This window comes from Saimiri boliviensis, chromosome 14 (genome assembly GCF_048565385.1).
Source record: "Saimiri boliviensis isolate mSaiBol1 chromosome 14, mSaiBol1.pri, whole genome shotgun sequence".
NCBI lineage: Eukaryota > Metazoa > Chordata > Mammalia > Primates > Cebidae > Saimiri > Saimiri boliviensis.
Genome location: NC_133462.1, coordinates 82,351,510 through 82,371,531, shown reverse-complemented (window position 1 = coordinate 82,371,531; position 20,022 = coordinate 82,351,510). Strand labels below are relative to the sequence as shown.

At 42.3% G+C, this 20,022-nt stretch overlaps 1 protein-coding gene and 1 long non-coding RNA gene across 3 annotated transcripts in view; one reads left to right on the top strand and one right to left on the bottom strand.

Annotated features, from left to right (window-relative positions):
* Nucleotides 1-13,486, bottom strand: part of SLC35F3 (solute carrier family 35 member F3) — a 351,622-nt gene extending 338,136 nt beyond the window's left edge. The window contains exons 1-2 of the mRNA XM_039464320.2: nucleotides 13,063-13,486; nucleotides 12,454-12,683 (exon numbers count right to left, since the gene is read on the bottom strand). Coding sequence (XP_039320254.1) covers nucleotides 12,454-12,683; nucleotides 13,063-13,115 — 283 coding nt within the window. The 5' untranslated portion in view covers nucleotides 13,116-13,486. The remainder of the gene's footprint in view (nucleotides 1-12,453; nucleotides 12,684-13,062) is intronic.
* LOC141581092 (uncharacterized) overlaps nucleotides 12,602-20,022 on the top strand; it is a 159,067-nt gene continuing 151,646 nt past the window's right edge. For both annotated transcript variants that reach the window (XR_012513603.1, XR_012513604.1), the window contains exon 1: nucleotides 12,602-12,688. This is a non-coding gene — a long non-coding RNA (uncharacterized LOC141581092). The remainder of the gene's footprint in view (nucleotides 12,689-20,022) is intronic.

Genomic DNA, 20,022 nt, shown 5'->3' with positions numbered 1-20,022 from the left:
GACCTTCTATAACAGTACTGGTACTATTCTCTTAAGAATAAGGACCTTCTATAATCACACTAGTACTATTAAGCACAAAAAAATAACAATACCCCCATATATATGTATAGTGAGATTGAGTCTCACTCTTGTTGCCCAGGCTGGAGTGCAATGGTGCAATCTTGGTTCACTCCAACCTCCACCTCCCAGGCTCAAGCAATTCTCCTGCCTCAACCTCCCAAGCCACTGGGATTACAGGTGCCCGCCACTACACCAGCTAATTTTTGTATTTTTAGTAGGGATGGGGTTTTGCCATGTTGGCCAGGCTGGTTCTGAACTCCTGGCCTCAAGTGATCCACCTACTTCGGACTCCCAAAGTGCTCGGATTACAGGCGTGAGCCACTGCACCCAGCCCTCCTACAATAATTTAATAAGCAAAAGACCTTCAAATTTTCCCAGCTGCCTCCAAAACGTCTTTTATAGATACATTTTCCCCAAAACCACTCAGACACCTCCACATAGAAAATGAGGCAGTTCCAGTGCATTGCTGAGGTCTCGGGACAAGAGATCCAAGCTACCAGAAGATAACTGTTATCACCCACTGCAGTCTTATCAGGCACAGGTGGCCAAGAGATTCTGGCAGCCTAAGCTCCTCCCTCCCTAAAAAGAAGCTATATCAGCCTAAAAACCATCAAGAAATCCAGGGCATGGCCCTGGGTATTCAAATGACCTCTTAGAGAGACCACCTGCTGACCATTAGGAGTCATCTGTTCCAAAGAGACACAGTCTTCGCATTCAGACTAGTCTTCCACGTGCTCAGCAGAAAGAAACGGTGGGGATCAAAGACAAAAGCAAGCAAGTCAGGAAGAGAGAAGCAGGAGGGATAATCCTTTAACAACTCAAACTTACCCTATATTTTAGCTCAGCCAAATCCCTGAGACTTACATGTATCCACCACAGGAAGTGATTCCAGGATCAAGTTAAGCATGAAACTGCTGAACAAAACTTCAGATCTTACTGTTTTCAACATTCTGTAAAGTAACAGTCACATTCACCAGGATATTTTGTTTTTTGTGAGTGTATAAAAGTAGACATGCCCCTTAGAAACATCGCTCCATTCACATCTGTATGAATTGGATAGTGCTATTACTGTGAAGCACAACAGCCAAGAAAACAGCTTTAAAAGATCATTTCTATGAACTTGGGAATTTTCTCCCAATGGAATCAGAGAAATTGCGCAGATATAATGCACAGAAGTGTGAGAGAGAAAAGATAGAGCTAGGAGCACTTTCCAACTCCTTTAAATTCTAGTCCATGTTTGTTCTGCTAGGCCCCTGGTTAGAGGAAGAAAAACGTCCCAGGCTAGCTTTCTTAGAGCGGGAAAGAAAGAGAATGCCAGCAGCATAAAACATTAGAGAATAAATGAACTGGTTTAGTGGCTTGATCTCATCAGCCCAGTCAAAAATCTTCATTGTTGCATGATTTCATGAAAGAGAAAAAAAAAGTGTTTAATGGCTGGGATACACCAAATGAACAAATTAGAACTCTGATGACAGCAGCAGAGCTCAAGTTTCCAAAAAAAGAGAAAAGGGAGTTACCTGAAGTATTGTCCCCTGTAGCTAAGAAGCTGTTTATGGTGCCCTACAATAAAATATTATGCAAAATTATGTACACAATATAGAGTTTCGTCTAAGGCTGGTCAATGTTGGTTGAAAGTACTCCCAAGATATTTAGAGAAAGAGCAGAAAGAGACATTTACTGCACCTGTGAGAGAGCCTCCAAGATAAGGAAAGTATAGCATGGAGCCAAACCAATTCAACTGATGGATGGAGATGTGTATGTCTTATAATTCCACTATGCTGTTTTCTAGGAAACAGCAGCTATACCATACATTTAGTATATACTCACCTGAGGAGCTAATACATTTACTGCTTTTTAAAGGTTGTGGATTATCTGATGATTGAATGAAGGAACGAATGAATCACTGAATAAATAGATTAACAAACAAACGAATTTACATTCAACAGTTGGTTCATTTGTTTCATCTGCTTCCAACCCATTTACAAATGAATTCCTCCATGAATAGTGTCTGAAATTGCATGCAGTGATTTTCTGAAGCCCCGGCCTTGTCCATGGGCTTCTCAAAATGGACCACATAGTGGTGGCGGGTCCTGTTGAAAAGAATTCCTTCTTCACCTTCCAGTGACGTGCTAAATAGGAACTCTTCAGTGTTTATTGGGAGACAATCACCAGATACAATGTCAGTTGCAGATAGAACAAACACATTTTCTTGTATACCAGTACTATATTTTCTGAGGATTTTTACAAGTTAATTGTGATTACATACACTTTATTTACATGTAACTTTGAAATTATACCCATTGCTAAATCAGATAAACCCTATATAAGATGTTTATACTTTGGAAGGCTGAAGTGAGAGGACTGCTTGAAGCCAGGAGTCTGAGATAAGCATGGGCAACATAGCGAGACCCTGGTCTCTAAAAACTTTTTTTAAAAAGTTAGCAGGTGTGGTGGTGCAAGCCTATACTCCTATCTACTCAGAAGGCTGAGGCAGGAGGATTGCTTGACCTCAGGAGTTAGAGGCCACAGTGAGTGATGACTGTGCTACTGCACTCCAGGCTGGGCAACAGAGCAGGCCTTATCTCTAAAAAATAAAAATAAATAAGTAAATAAAAGATTTTTACATTTAATAGTTAATAAAAACAAAATGTTGACTTAAATAAGTATTTGAATAAACCCTTGAAATTTTTTGTTCTGGAATATGTCATTTAAAAGCCCTTAAGCTATTTATCTGGCCAATTCATTAAAGAAAAGGAAGTCTATAGGAAGTGACTTCAGTTCTTCCTTGGTACTGCACACCAACGTAATGCACTTTTGCCATGGAAAAGGCTTATTAAACGCCCACGTGTGCACAGCATGAACAGAATGCTGCACAAAACTCAACTGTCCCATACCTACTGATATAGTTTGGCTATGTCCCCACCCAAATCTCATCTTGAATTCCCACATGTTGTGGGAGGGGCCTGGTAGGAGGTAATTGAATCAGGGGAGCAAGTTTTTTATGTGCTGTTCCCATGATAGTAAATAAGTCTCATGAGATCTGATAGTTTTAAAAGACGTTCACCTGCGCAAGCACTGTCTCTGCCTGCTGCCATCTGTGTAAGACATGACTTCCTTCTTCTTGCCTTCCACCATGATTGTGAGGCTTCCCCAGTCACAGGGAACTGTAAGTTCATTAAACTTCTGTCTTTTGTAAATTGCCCAGTCTCAGATGTGTCTTTATCAGCAGCATGAAAACAGACTAATACACCTACCATCATCGTTCTATTCCTTTTTTCTTTTTTTTTTTAAAAAGGGACTTCTTTTTATTTTTATTTTTTTAGAAACAGGGTTTTGCTCTGTCGCCCAAGCTGGAGTGCAGTGGTACGATCATACATAGATCACTGCAGCCTTGAGCTCCTGGACTCAAGTGATCCTCCTGCCTCAGCCTCCAGAGTAGCTGGGACTACAGGTATGCACCACCATACCTTGATAAGAAGAGGACATCTTAATATACATTCATAAAAAATGAGCTGACTCAATTTCTGAAAAGAAAGCAAGGTAACAAAATTGACATACACTAAGAAACATTTTTCTTGTGACTCTTTTGAATAAAACTTTGAGGATAGACCTGAATTTTTATAACACTACATTGCTACAAGAAGATGGTAAGGAAGGATAAAAATAGTTTCTTGATAGATCCTGATCTAGTGAAGTACTGGAAATGGTACATAGCAGATTGACAAGGAGAAAATTTCAGTGTCACAGAAAACATCTGTCAAAACTGCTCAGAAAACTGTTGTGAGAAGTTGCATTGAATACCTCTGTCTGTGGAGTCCAAAATAGCCTCTAGCTTTAAACACTGCAGATCACCTGAGAAGAGCAATTCATTTCCTCCACTCCCAAATGCTGTCATAAATTAAGCTGCATGAAAGAAAAAAATCTGTGCCTATGTCCTAGGCAATTGTTTCAGTGCTTGCCACCATCATCCACCAGAATAATTTATCAGGTTCCTAACTGCACAAATCCCTTTTTAGGCTCTGCAGTAAGATCATGAAACAAAACTGGACCCTTGCTCTATTAATCAATGCACATTTGCCACTGCTTTGAACCAAAAGACACAATGTAAAAAAAAAAAAAAAAAGAAATAGTGTTTGTCCTCCTCCTATGAGACAAGTAAGTGTTTAATCCAGCTCATCTTTCCAAATCTCTCCAGTGACTGAGACTTCCTGACTTTCTTTATGATCTTAGTAGTCAGACGATGATTTTGTATTTCCAGTTGGAAATTCATTGGTATGTAGATCCTTATTTTGTCACGCATGAGCTTGAACAGAAATGGCTCTGAAATCTTATCCAGAGAGGAGCCTGTAGTTGCACAGAACAGAACCTGGTTTCTGCTCATTTAGCAGGAAGAAGCCTGTTGCATTGCAATAGTTGGTGTCTCAGGGGCTTCGAAGAGGAGCTGCAGAAAGACCTTGATGCAGGAGGAAAATAGGCCCCAGCATGGAATCCTGGAAACCACCACCCCTCTCTCTGGGTTGCTTTACACCTGCCACATCCTTCTTTTATGTAGGCTAGCTTTCTCTGCCTCTCTATCCACATGGGAGACAGAATAGCCCCCTCCACTCAATAGACCACTCTGTCAGACTAGACCCCAATTTTCTGGTGTTAATCTCAAATTGGAGGGGAGAGAAGCTGAGTGCATTAGCATGGATCAGGGGTCTACCCCTGGTGTAATCTACACTGCCCAGGAGGAAGATGCCATTCTGGCTGCTAAGGACCCAAACAGAATGTAGTGCAGGGCAGTTAAGGGGTCTTGAGCTGGAAAGACATTCCAAATGTGTCTGCTCTGATGGTTCTCATGAAGACACGTCACATTCTTACCTAATCTCCTCCTCCCCTAATCCTTTAACCTTGCCTGTAAAGCACATATTTGATTCCGTCAATAGATATTTTTCTTATTTCCTTGGGCCTTGTTCATTTTTTCCATATCATTTTTAAAGTAAAGTTATCAAAACTGGACAGAATACCCTGATATAAGACTGGACAACGTAAGCTCTAGGAGTGTGATTATTTGTCCGTGTTTTTAGCAGAGTTAAAGTGAAGACTGAAGAGAACCAGCAACGGGAGTCCCATTTCCTGACAGAGGAATTGCAATTAGAAATGGTTCCATGCAGGATAATTCTGGAAAACCCCACAGAAATGTAGATGCTTACTTAGGGGCCATTTGTGTACGTGCACGAGGAAATGGCCACTTATGCCTTTTATTAGCACATTTAACAAATGTTTATTGATTGAAATACTCTGTGCATTGGGGATAGAATCACCAGAGTTCTATGTGCCAAGACCACAGTGAGGGCTGGAGACACAATAATAAGCCCTGCTCCTAGACAGCTTTCTATCTGCAAGAGCTTCTGCCACATTCTTAAACTAGTCATGACAATGTAAAAGAAGTGATCTCCAGGACCAACCTCGGCCTCCCTGGTTCAAGCAATTCTCTGCCTCAGCCTCCCGCATAGCTGGCATTACAGGTGCCCGCCACCAACACTACAGGAGATGCAAGAGCCCTTCCGCTAATCAGGGAAGGCTTTTGGGAGGAGGTGATGCTTAGGCTGGGACCAGGATGAAGAAGGTGATAGGGATCAGATGACTGGAACATAATGTACCGTAGTCTGTTTCTGCTCACAAGTTCAACTTCTACATTATACTCCTGCCCCATGATATTACAATCAAGCAGAATTACGTTCTAGCGATAGCTGACTACATTCCTGTGCACAGGCTGTCCCTTCACCTGGAATGCAAACCTCCTCTCCATTCCTGTTGTGAATGACTCCTCCGGCTGACAGATGAACTCACCGATGTGAGAAAGGGCTCTTCAAGCACCACAAACTGATCTTTATCACATCATACAAGCACTTCAGGTTTCACCTGCTCCAGTTAGTAAGCTTTTAGAGCAAGGACTGTGTGGGCTGTCACTTATCTCTGCATTCTGGCACAAAGTAAATGCTCAAATGATTTGCTAAATGAATAAATAAAAATAAAGGTGCATTAATAGATGCCAGCTGTACAGACAGAGGATGAGTCCTCCCTTATACACCGTCCTGCTTCCCACCATTTCAGTTACTCTCGGTCAACCATGGTCTGAAAATATTAAAAGGAAAATTCCAGAAACAAACATTTCACAAGTTTTAAATTGTGTGCCATTTTGAGTCATGTGATGAAATCTCAAACCTTCCTACCCAGGATGCGAATCATCCTTTCGTCCGTCTCCCTCGGATAAACTGGGACTACCGTATTTCATTTAATCTTCATGACAATCCTGGAAAGTAGTTCTATTATCTCCCATTTTATAGATGAGAAACTAGAGGCTCATAGCAGTGAACTTGTCATATAGATGTGAATTCCATTTCCTCTGCTCCTCCAGACATTAACAACAACAACAACAACAACAAACAAACAGGGCAGATATCCCTCAGGGCTGCAGGGCCAGAGCACCCTAACAGCTCCCAGTAACATGCTTAACATCAACGGTGCATATGCATGTGAATTAATGTTTGAATGCAACTAACCTGACTGTTTCCAGCTGCTTAAGGAAATGACCAAGGCTCAAAGCTGGAGCGTTTTAGACCAACCTCTTTTTAATGAGACCCAGAAGGGACTTCTGAAGAGCAACAAGAACTCTCCTTGCCCTTGCCTCCTTTAAGCCTGGAAGACTTCGGGGAGGTGAGGAGGTGAGGTCATTTCCCCATCCCCACCATATGCATACTTCAGATTTCACCTGCTCTAGTTGGAAAGCTTTTAGGGTGAGGACTGTGTCTACCATCGCTTATTTTTGTATTCTGGCACATAGTAAATGCTTTAAAAATTTGCTAAATGAATAAATAAAAATAAAGGCAGATGCACAGGTGTGAAGGACTTCTAACCCCATGGCAATGATCTGAGTGAGCTGCAATCAATCATCTTGTTTCCTTAAAATATAATAGTTCTGAATCTTCATTACATCAAAACTCAGAAACTATTTACAAATTGTTAGCATACTCAGGAATAAAATTCTCTGACCCAATTAAAAAAAAAATGCTGTGTTCTAATGCTCAACTCACCCCCACCCCAAGCCCTCTAACTCTTTTCTTCTAAAATCTTTTCCATCTCATATTTCATACGCCAAGCTCCATTCTAGAATAAACTTTTACAACCAAATTATAAATCTCTTACAAGTGGGTCATTTTTGAATTGCTGGCCTGACCTTTACTATTTTAGGAGGATCAAACAAAAGTTGCTCACCACGAATTCAATGATACTATAAGGCAGTGTTCCATTTAGCGCTGGTATCGTCGACGGCAACCTATACTCACAGTTCAGTCTGAACTAACAGGGACAGAAGGAAGATCGCCTATCCTCATGAACCCTTCCCTCTCACCTCACACACACCCTTTACAACTTTTAAATCTGGAGAATCCTGAAACATACAGTTTCCTTGACCAGGTGTGTTCTTCAGTGCCCTACATTTTTTCAGCTTGAACTAGAAAACCTCCACCCAGAGAGCAAGGATTTCTTCAGTAACCTGCATGTTCCTGTCCCACATTCGCATTGCCAATGGTGGGCTGGAGTGGGCTAGAGACCGTCGGTTTAAGACTGATCCTCTCTCCATCCTACAAATGCCTTAGAACTCAATTTATTCACAGTCTGAAAAAAAACATTTAAATCTCAACATATCAGAACCTGTAGTAAATGATAGTTGATGTTCAACGTAGTGTATACATCTACTCAAATGATAATGACACCGCATGCTAAGCAATAAGCTTGATCCCCTTCAAGAAAGTTATTTCTAAAATGTTTCGGGGTCTTTTTTTCTCAGAAAAGGATGTAAGAGTTCACTATTTGAAAACATCCTTTAGGGAAATCTTTTGCAAAGTAAAACATCCTGCCCACCCTTAGTATGTCTGTGTTCCAATGCAGGTGTGTGCTGACCTGTATTTCTAGATGAAGGCACACCTGGACAGTGAGCTCCTGCTGCCATCACTTCCTCTCTATTCCGACATACACTGAATGCTGAAAAAACCTTTACTAAATAAATAAATGAAAACAAAGGAGTATTAGTAGACGTTCCTTCATCCCGCAGCAGAGCCTCTATCTAGAATCTCCAAGACATGTTCCTTCGATCATGCCTGTGTGGAGATGCCACCAGCGGCCCCGTCCTATAAGATGCCTGGGGTTGGCTGTCCACTCTACAGATTGTTCCTGGTCTTTGATTCTCCTCTTCCCATCTCTAGCCATCTCCTCCTTAATTGGTGTCCACCCCAGAGAAATGAGAAAGGAAAAGGAAGCAGAAGGTATGCTAATCAGTCATTTCTCCTCTACTGGGGCAAAAGGTAGGAAAGACAAGTAAGTTGTTAAAAGAAACTGTTCAGAGTCTACTGAATTCTAAAGCACTTCCTACAGGGCATCAATTTATGATGATTGGCTATGGAATCATGCCAGCTGCAGAAGGAAGTGGCTCTCTCAAATCTTTCAAAGACGCTTGCGCTACCAGTGGTGGTGATCATTCTATCTGGCCATCCTGAAAACTTAAAAAGTGGTACAGGAAGAAAGGTGAAGGAGGGAGACGGTCAGGAACTTATGAGGCAGGCTTGCTTGTTTAGCATTACTGGGCAGCAGAAGAGAGTTCTACTGCAGCACAAACTGCTAAACGAGTGGGTCTCAACTAAAGGCAACCCCCTCATGGGATACTGTGGCTGCCACAACTTAGGGAGCACTATGGTAAGCTACTGACATCTAATAGGCAGAGGCCAGAGATGCTGCTAAACGTCCTACGAGATACAGGACAGCTCCCTACAACAAAGACTTACCCAGCACAAAGGGTTAATAGTGCTGCGACTGAGAAACCCTGGGCTCACCCAAAGCTTATCACCAAGAGCTCTGGTCCAGTCCATAGTCCAGGAAGCACTTGTGATGGAAGAACCAGGAAAGAGTAAAGCGATTCCACACTAACAGGAAGTCAGCATGAAGAAGTAAATGATACAAATCACTACAGAGGCGCATTCAAAGCTCCCTGTCCCAGAGGTCATGCTTTCAGGCAGCAGCCATCCACTCATTCAACGAATGTTTACTGAACCCCTCCTGTGGCCCAGGTGCTTTCTGGGCCCTGGATCCACTTACAGAAAATGATTTGAAGAATTCCCAGCAATACTGCCAAGTGGTTTGGTTAAAAAACATGGAATGTGGAGCTCGGAGGACTTTAGCCACTGAGAAGAGGGACCGGGCCCTTCCTACTTACTGGTTTACAGTTTAATTCTCAGTTCCATGTTCCATAGAAGCCATCCGTTCCAGACCTGGGAGTCTTTGGGATTTTTAAAAAAGAAGGCTGGGTGCAGTGGCTCACGCCTATAATCTCACTGGGAGGCTGAGGCGGGTGGATCACGAGGTAAGGAGTTAAAGACCAGCCTGGCCAAGATGGTGAAACCCTGTCTCTACTAAAAATACAAAAACTAGTCTGGCGTGGTGGGTGCTGGTAATCCCAGCTACTCGGGAGGCTAAGGCAGGAGAATCGCTTAAAGCCGGGGCGGAGGTTGCAGTGAGCTGAGATTGCGCCACTACACTCTAGCCTGGGCAATGGCGAAAGACTCCCTTTCAAAAAAAAAAAAAAAAAAGAATCTTTTACAAAATTCTCTTGTCTTAGAGTGAAACTTGTGAATCTCACTGATTAAGTTGAGAATACTGAGCAAAGGTGATTTCTATACTGTTCACAATTACCTCATGTATCTTAACAACACAAACAAAATCTAAAAATGAAGAGGATACAAATGAATATTTGGTCATTCAAATGATTTCTGCTGCTACAAGGGCAAGTGACTTACATCTCTCAAAGAGTCTAGAAACTTTCACTGGCAACTCCTTCAGTTGGAACATAGATAAATAACTTTAAAAGACGACTGAAAGATGACATAATAGCTTAGAACTTCCATAACTCACTTTGGAGATCATGAGAACTTTTTAAAATTATCATCTCTTTGTTGAGTACAATTACTAACCAACAAATAAAGCAACTAGCTGATACCTACAGGTAATAGATAAGCCTCTTATTATTATTAATTGAATAGAAATGGCAAACGGCAAAAGTGCTGCCTTAAAACCTCTTTTGGGCTGGGCACAGTGGCGCATGCCTATAATCCCAGCACTTTGGGAGGCCAAGGTGGGTGGACGACCTGAGGTCAGAAGTTCAGGACCAGCCATATCAACGTGGTAAAACATCATTTCTACAAAAAACACAAAAAATTAGCCAGGTGTGGTGGGCCATGCCCGCAATCCCAGCTAGGCAGGAGGCTGAGGCAGGAAGATCGCTTGAACTCAGGAGGCAGAGGTTACAGCGAGCCAAGATCGAACCACTGCACTCCAGCCTGGGCCACAGAGTAAGGCTCCGTCTCAAAAAATAAATAAATAAAATAAAAAACCTCTTTTGCTACAGTAATAAACATTACTTTCTCTAAATTTAAACATAACAACTAATTAATTCACCAAAATGTCAGTTGTCACCTAAAGCATTATAATAACAAGGAAATACCTTGGAATAAAGAATAATCCTCACAGGAATAGAGAAAGTGGAATGAGCTGATTTCACTCATATTTCAATGATCACTGTAGCCTTGCCTGCTAATATTTGCTCTTTCAATAAAGCCTCAGAGAGAGGGCATTTAAGAATATCTCTGGTGATGCAAGGGACTCTATTTCCACATGGCCCTTCTCTTGTCTTAATCACAAAATATGTTTGTACCAGTCATCACTGCTGTAAGCTCTCTGCCAAGCTCCCAAATCACAAACCTTGGTGATAACTTCCACAAAGCACATAGAGCCAGTCACAAATAGATTTATAAAGATAAGACCTATTTATGACTTCAATGACTAAAGAGATGACTTCATGAAGGCTGTAATTTGTACCACTGTCTGTTGCTATTAAGGAAGCAGAAAATGGAAATAAGAATAGAAAATCGCTATTTTCTAATAGAAATTTAGAAAACAAATAAAAATTGAGTGTTCTATCCATACTCATAAGAAATATGGATTCCGAGGGAGTTTAATTTTTGTTATCCCATGCTCAGTGTTTTCCACACAAAAAGAGAATTTGGCCCCTTGTCTTTCTTTTGTAATTTAAAGCCAATTTTAGCAGCAGAGGCAAGAGACTGGAAGAGATACAGACAATTTTTTTAAAGGCTTATCCCCAGTGAAATGCAATCAACACAGTCTTTTAAAAGCAAGTAAGGGCCTGAAAACAAAACATTCAAATCCTGTGTTTCTTCCTGCAAGTAATTTAAAACTAACCAGCTATCTGCTAGCATACCACTGACCTTTGGCTTGGACGCAAAGGTTTTAGGAATAACCTAAAGATAGACTTTTTTTTTTTTTTTTTTTTTTTTAAGTGATGAACATGATTAAATTACAAAAGCCCGGTTTTTTTCCCCCTAAAGACCAATAAAGAATGTTTCAATTTTAAGCAATAAAAGGTTGAAAAAAACTCAAAATCAACAAACTATTAATCTGGTCTTTATTACAAATGAAATAAGTCAAGGCCCATTTCTCACACTGACTGAGGTGGCAAATGGCAATCTCATGTCAAACTACAATGATGAGAACACTTAATTATGGTTATATTTATAAATATCTGGACTTCATCATAATCAACCTCTCTCTTGCAAAGTAAGAAAAAGAAATGTCCACCAACTAAGTCCACTTATCTTATCAACCAAATAAGATAATGTCTGTCTAATTGATCACAGCATCCTCAAAGCCATCAGCTGGGGCCCATTGGCAGAAAACCATTTCAGCTTCTCCACCTGATACCAACTATTCATCTTGCGGGAACCAACACCATTATCTAGAATGATCCCTACAGAACCTCCTTACTGAAGACAGATAAAATCCAGGGGGAAAGGGCGTGAATAGCATCTAAAATGAAGACCCCAAGAATTGTTCTCCATTTACAGGGCTAGGAGACGTAATGGAGGCTCAAGGAAGAGTTAAAACCCTGGTAAGTCAGCATCTCCAGCTGAGCCTGCTGAGCCCTGACCCAGGGCCCTGAGACTTTCAGGACCGCGGGGAAGCTACGCTGTCGGGGATACTTTGAGTTTCAGATCTGTTTCCCACAGCTGGCCACATAGGCATGTCCCCCATATTTGAGGGAGGTAAGGATACAGAGAGAGCCTGTGTCGGGGAGACGAAGGGTGTAAAATAACGCGTCAGAAAGCCCCAGAGGTCCAGGAGAACTCCGTCTCCAGGCCTCTTCCTCAAAGTTGCAAACCCGGGTCTGTGTCAGCGGGCAGGGCGGGCGGGGGTGGCGGGGCGCCTCGCTGCATGCGCTCCCCGAGGCTGCCATGGTAAGAAGACGGACCCGTGGACGAGGAAAATGACGTGAGGGGGTCTTACTTTTGCAGCTCGCTGCCCAGGGCTGGTAGCCGTAGTAGCCAGTGATGCGCAGGATCCGCTCCTCGATGGACGTGAGCCCCACGGGCCCGCTCGTGAGATCCTCCACGGAGCGCGACCATTTCAGATCCTCCTTAATTGCCTCGTCCACCACCAAGTACTTGAGCTGCCGGAGCTGGGGGCTGATGTCGGACAGTCTCCGAGGGCTGACGTCCGGTGACCTCCTCATGCCACTGAGGTAGCAGGCGCGGGGGGCAGGTGGGTGGGCAGGGGGAGCACGGACAGAGAGGGGGGGATTCGTGAGGAGCAGATCCCAGGGCGAGAGCAAGAGCGCCGCCGGGGCCCTCCGGGGGCGAGCGCCGTGGCAGAGCCCGCGCTGCTCTCTTCCCGCCGCCACTCACCCACTTCCCCGGGCAGCTGTCCCCAGTGCCCTACCCTGGGCTCCCCGGGGCAGTGCGGGTGGGGGCGAGTGGCGAGGGGCAGAAGGACTGAAACTTCCGGAGCGGCTCCGCCGCGCGCGCCGCCCTTCCCCGAGCCCCCGACTGCCCGGTGTCCCGGCGCCCCGGCCTCCCGCCCGCCAGCTCGCGCACCCACGCCCGGGGCGCTACTCACACGGCGATGCTCTTGCCCCTGGGTGCGCCTCCGGGAAACTCTCGGATCCCCATAGGCAAAGACAGAGTGGGGCCAGCAGCTCCCAGACTTGAGGCGGAGGGGCCGCGGGCCGGAGCTCCCTGCAGCCGCCAGCCGGGAAGACAAGGGTGCGCTGCCCACCGAGGGTCCGCGCCGCGCCGGCCGCCCCGGGCCGCTCTGGGCGCCCCCGCGCGGTCTGTCTCCGAGCGCCTCCGCGGCGTGCGGGGCGATGCAGACGCGGCGGCTCAGCCCGGCGACTCCAGGCCGGCCCGCGCGCCCGCCGCAGCTACCCGGCAGCAGAGGCAGCGCCGCGCCCCCCGCCAGTCACCGTCGACGCCGCCCCAGCACCCCGCGGGCGCGGGTGCGGCCGGGCCGGGAGAGCCCTCCCCGCTGTGCGCTCTCCAGGCACCTGGTCGGGCGGGGAGGCGTCGGGTCGGGGCGCACAGGGGCCAGGCGGGGGCGCTGCTGCCCACCTCCCGCCTCCCGGGCGTGCGCTCGCCCCGGAGCCCGCACCTCGAGCCCGCGCTCCGCCCGGCAACCTGGGGCACGGGGAGCGCTCCTCCTCCCCTCTCTTTGGACTCAAATCCTGCCACTCCCTGTTCACTTCTCTCTCTTTCTCTCTCTCTCTGTATGTATGTATGTGCCTGTCTCTCTCTATATAAATTAGCAAAACTACTTGGAAAGGAAGAAATTTGGTTCCATGCTCAGCATGCCAAGCAAATAAATGGCGTTTCACAGGCAACGCTGAGACACAAAGTGAATTAATCTATTGCGCCATGGGGCTCTCTCAGTCGGGCCTGGTCCTCAGAGAGCTTACTTTCTCAGTGATGACACAGTTACTGAATCAGTTATCTCTTCATAGAAATCCTTGTTAAAATTTTCTCATCCTTTTTGACTGCCACCCCACCGTCCCCGACAGCCGAAAGCCATTCTCTCCAGACTACCTAATCCTCTTTCATAATACTGTTTTTCACTGGGGCAAATTTAGAAAAGACAGAAGTATGTGAAGAAAATACCCATTATCCAGCCAAAAATGGCGAGACTTTCAGTTATAAAGGTATTCGCTTCCAGGCTTTTTTTCCAATGCAAAATACAGTTGTCACAAAAATCAGAATGAAATTGTACACACTGCTTTATGTACTGTTTTTTAAAAATATTAAAATCATATTGTGTAGCGGCAAACCAGAAATAGAAGGGAACTTTCTCAACTTGAAAAAGAACATTTACAAAAGCATACAGCTAACGCTATGCATTAATAGTGAGAAACCAGAAGCTTTTCTGTTAAAATGAGGAACAGGGCAAGTATGTCTGTACTCAGCACTCCTTTTCAGCGTCATTCTGGAAGGCCCAGCTGATGAAATCAGACAAGAAAAGGAAAATAAAAGTATATGTATTGGGAAAGAAAAAGGTAAAAGAAAACCGTCTTTGCAGCTGACATGACTGTCGATGTAGAAAAATCTCAATTGATAAAAAAAATCTCTCCTGTTACTAATAAGCAATTATGGTAATGTTGAAGAATATACAAAAGTCAACTGCTTTCCTATATACCAGCAATGAACAATGGGAATTTGAATTAAAAACACAATACTATTTATATTACATGACTCAAATGAAATATTTAGGTACAAGTCTAATTAATATATACAATATATGAGAAAAACTATAAAACTCTGATGAAAGAAATCAACTAAATAGATATTTCATGTTCATGGATGGAAACATTTAATAGTGTTAAGATGTCAGTTCTTCCCAACTTCATCTATAGATTCAAAATAATTCCAGTCAGAAGCCCAGATATCACAAAATATCCAGTTCGTGATATTCACAGGTTATTTTGTGAATATCACAAACTGATTCTCAAGTTTATATGAAAAGGCAAAAGACCCACAATAGCCAACACAATACTAAAGGAGAAGAACAAAGTCTGAGGACTGATATTGCCCAACTTCAAGACTTACTGTAGTTACAGTAATCAAGACAGTGTGCTATTGGTGAAAGAACAGATAAATAGATTAATAAAGAGGCCAAGGTAGACCCACACATACAGTTCTTTGACAAAGGAGCAAAAGAAATTTAATGGAGAAAAGATATTTTCAACAAACAGTGCTAGAACAACTAGATATCCACTCACAAAAAAAGAGAAAAAGAAAATAATCTAGATACATATATACAGATCTTACAGCTGTCACAAAAATTAACTCAAAATAGATCATAGACCTAAATATAAAATGTAAAACTATAAACCTCTTAGAAGATAAAAAGGAGAAAATCTAAGTGGCCTTGTGTTTGTAAATGACATTTTAGATACAACATCAAAGGCATGATCCATGAAAGTAAAAATTGATATTGGACTTCATTAAAATTAGTAACTTCTGCTCTGCAGAAGACACTGTTAAAACAATGGGAAGAAAAGCTACGGACTGATAGAAAATCTATCAAATCATATACATGATTAAGAACTATTATCCAAAATAAGAATAATCCAAACTCAACAATAAGAAAATGAACAACCCAATTAAAAAACTGGCAAAACAGTTCAACAAACATATCATTAGAGATGATGCACAGATGGTAAATCAGCACCATGAAAAGATGCTCCATATCATACATCATTAGGGAATTACTGATTAAGACAAACAAAGATGTATTTCTGTATACCTGCTAAAATGGATAAAACCTCAAACCCTGACAACATCAAATACTGACAGGATGTGGAACAACAAGAACTCTCTCATTCATTGCTGGTGGGAATGCAAAATGGTATAGCACTTTGGTAGACAGTTTGAAAGTTTCTTACAAGATTAATCATACCTTTACCATGCAACCCATCAATCATGCTTCTTGATATTTACCTGAATGAGTTGAAAACTTACTTCTACACAAAAATCTGCACACAAATGTTTATAAAAACCTTTTTCATAATTGCCAAGATGTCCTTCATGAGGTGAATGGATAAACACACTGTGGTACATCCATACAATGGAATATTGTTCAGTGATAAAGATAAATGAGCTATCAAGATGTTAAAATATGTGAAGGAAATTGAAAACATATTGCGAAGTAAAAGAAACCAGCCTAAAAGGCCATATACTGTAGGATTCCAAATAGATGACATACTGAGAGGGGCAAAACTATGGAGACAGTATAAAGATCATTGGTTCCCAAGGGGTAGGGGGAGGAAGGGATGAATAGTCAGAATACAGAGAATTTTTAGGACAGTGAACCGATTTTGTATAATACTGTAATGGTAGATATATATCATTATACATTTGTCAAAACTCAATGGATGCACAACTCTAAGAGTGAACCCTAATGTAAGCTATAGACTTTGGGTGATAATGATGTGTTAATGTTGGCTCATTATTTGTAAGGAATGTACTACTGGTGCAGGATGTTGATGTGGGTGGAGAGAAGCTGTGGGTGTGTGACAGGGGGAAGGTATTTAAAAACTTTCTGTACTTTCTGCTCAAATTTGCTGTGAACCTGAAATTGCTCTAAAAAAAAAATCTATTTTAAAAATTCCATTATGCTGCTTTTCTATGTCACTATGTTCTTCTAAAATATTTTCCAGTTTTATTAAGGTTAAGTGACAAATATAAATTCTGTTTACAGTGTACAACATGATGTTTTGATATATGGATACATTGTAAAATGATTCAATCAATGAAGAATGAAGAAGTTAGCACAGTGTAGGGCCTGAGTTTAGTGCTCCATAAATATCGCAATGATCATTACTGTCACAATGTTTCCACTTGTCAGATGTAGCCATTTCTATAACATCTCAGGAAGTTTCTGGATCTGGACTTTGTCAGCCATTGCAATTACTGCGCCTACTCCCACCAAGTGCTTTGTTTTATACGTGTTTTATACAGAAGAACTTTTATTATCTCCTTACTGCTCGGTACCCTCACCTCTCCAGACAGTTCTCTTTGTGGCTATAACTCTCAAGTTAAATACTTTAGCCTGGGCTGTGTGATACTGAGTGTCCATTCACTAGTTGAGACCAGCAAACTACTCGTCCAACCAGGTGTGTTCAGCTGGCATTATGCCATAAATGCCACATTGCAGAACACCTACCACAGGTTCTATTATCCATGTGTCAATTAACACCTAATGCTTTGCATTTTGGCACAGTGAATATCACAAGTAGGTGCTCACTGGTGATAATTTTGCATTTTAAATGGCATCTCTAAGGGTAAGAAACGAGTTCTTCTTGGGGAATTACAGATGTTCATGATATGTGGATTGGATACAGTATTTCAGAGATCCTCTCCATCAGGTAATCCAGGATTTAACTTCTGTTCTTTGATATAGTACCCAAAATTTACCATCCTTTTTCCAGCCAATATTTATATAATTTTAGTTTCCTGATACCAACTCTAAGAGTAATGGGGCAGGGTGCAGTGGCTCATGCCTGTAATCCCAGCACTTTGGGAAGATGAAGTGGGTGGATCACCTGAGGTCAGTTGTTTGAGACCAGCCTGACAACTATCGCGAACCCCATCTTTATTAAAAATACAAAAATTAGCTGGGTGTGGCGGCACATGCTTGTAATCCCAGCTACTTGGGAGGCAGAGGCAGGAGAATCACTTGAATACGGCAGGCGGAGGTTGCAGTGAGCGGAGAATATCATGCCACTGCACTCCAGCCTGGGCGAAGAATCTGCTCTAGAATATGGTTGCTTCTGGGTGAGCTTTTCATGTTTCTTGTGATCAGAGGCTCTATAAGAACAGAATGCTGCCCTCTGTCTGAGTTACAAAACAGGCCACAAAACCTTTTTCTGTAAACTTGCTAGTAAATTGCTGTTTGTTTAATAACGGTCGTGTGTGGTACAATGTGGTGTAAGCTGATTTTATTATAACCTGTAGACATTTTGGGTGCCTCAAGAATATCAATAAAATCTTGAGGCAAATTCTGCTTGGGATATTCAGAATCTCAGAAGCACAAAAAGCACAAACCGTGTGAGCCACGCAGCGAGACCGGACAGGCCGCACAGACCTGTGGCAGGGAGGGAGGGACGGCTGCTGCCTGGTGGGGTCACTGGGAGGCCACCAGGACGCGCCACTGGTGAATGTGCCTCTGGTGGCCACTGAGAAGAATACACTGTGCAGCTGAGGAAAAAAAAAAAGAAATTCTCTGTGTTCATGTTTCTTAAAGTTTATAGTTCTTTAGAAGCACCTCAGATGCTATTTTAAAACGTAGGCTCTTATATCCTATCCAATCACAGGGAGGGTTCCCCCTGCCAATTAGGTCCAATGAACTACATTTTAATAACCACGCTTGATGAGGCTGACGTAGATGATCAGTGAAATACACCCCTTAGAGACAGGAGTGCCTCAAAAACATGTGAAAGCATTTTTAAGTGCTAATTTCAGACTACTCTTTAGCCCCCTCAGTAAGAAACTTCTGTATATGGACTGCATTTAAGCAAATTTAAAGAGCTTTTCTGTGGTTCTTTAACATTTCTTATCTGTCAGCTCCAATATTGAGGTCATCTGTGAATATGCTTCTACTGTCTATTTTTCTGTTGATTTTTTGGTCATATTTTCTTGCTTACTGACATGTCTAGTAATTTTTTTCTATCCTAGATGTTTTGATCTGAAACAGTATGCAGCAGTTTATTGTATTCCCCAGAAGATAATGTTTTCTTCTGTTAATCAGCTAGAATGTCATATAGATCATCTTAGCCCAGTCAGAGATTAAACTGGCTTGAGGTTCAATTGCAATTTTAATAAGATTCTAGCTCTATTTTCCCTTTTTCTTTGTGCATTTTCCTCCCAGGGTTTTCTCAGCAAGAAATCTATTTCTGCCCTTCAGAGATTCCGAACCCAGGTCTCCAGCCACCTACCCTCAAAGCTTTAGAAATCGCTAAATATCTTAAAAGATAGACTGTTGGTATTCTTTAGTCAGGCCCTCTCTCAGTGAGTCTTTGTTGCTTAATCACCACTAAAATATACCTTCTTCTGTCTTTAGAAGTTTTCCCCTATTTCTTCCACCTCTCACGCAACCCAGAACTTGAGTAAATATTCCATGGGAAAGACTTGGGGCCCTTTAAGTTTCCGGTTTGTTCTCCAGTCTGTTCAATCACTGAAACCCTCACTGATTTCACTGATCTTGGGCAAAGGCCCTCTTCCAGGCCCTTTTTCAATTTTTGGTTTGCACTCAAAATTGGCAGGTGCTCCCACGAATAAAACAAAGCAACCAAAGAAAAACAAATGACCATTGGCAACTGCCAGCTCACCTTAGAACAGATTTATTCTCTAGATTAGGAATTCACCGAACACATATTCCTTCCACAGTTTTCTGATGTTTTAAAAAAATATTATATACCTGGCTTTTCTAATTGCTGGCCTGCCAAAATTTGCTACATCCTACCTGCATGTCGATATATTCCTGCACAATTTCATATACGTTTGTCTGTTTTTCTTTTTTAAAACAGCTGTGTAATTATGTCAAAGCTAGTACATTTATCAAGATATCTTCAGAAATGTAACATGTAGAGATGCTTTTCCACCTCTGGCTTCCCTATGGTTCCTGGGTTAATTTGAAGGAAAGGGGTTAAGGCTAGAAATGATTTTGCACTGGCTTCATTTTGCTTAGTTGGCACTTTATTCACTTTTGACTGATTTCAGTTCTGAGACCAGGGTATCAATGGCAACTGGTCAGTATATTTGTATCTTCTGTCTAAAGGAATTATACTCATTGCCTGAATGAAGTTATGTGCTTTTCATTTTCTTCCCATAATAAAACCTTAATAAGTTTCTTCAAATGGGTCCTGGGTGGAAAGCCAAGCTAATCATATGCTACTTTTAAATAAGGAATATATTCTGCATATATGTTTCTATAGCTTACAGTCAGCCCTCTGTATTTCTGAGTTCTACATTGTTGGAGTCAACCAGCTACAGATAAAAACTATTTGGAAAAAATGCAATGCAAAAGAAT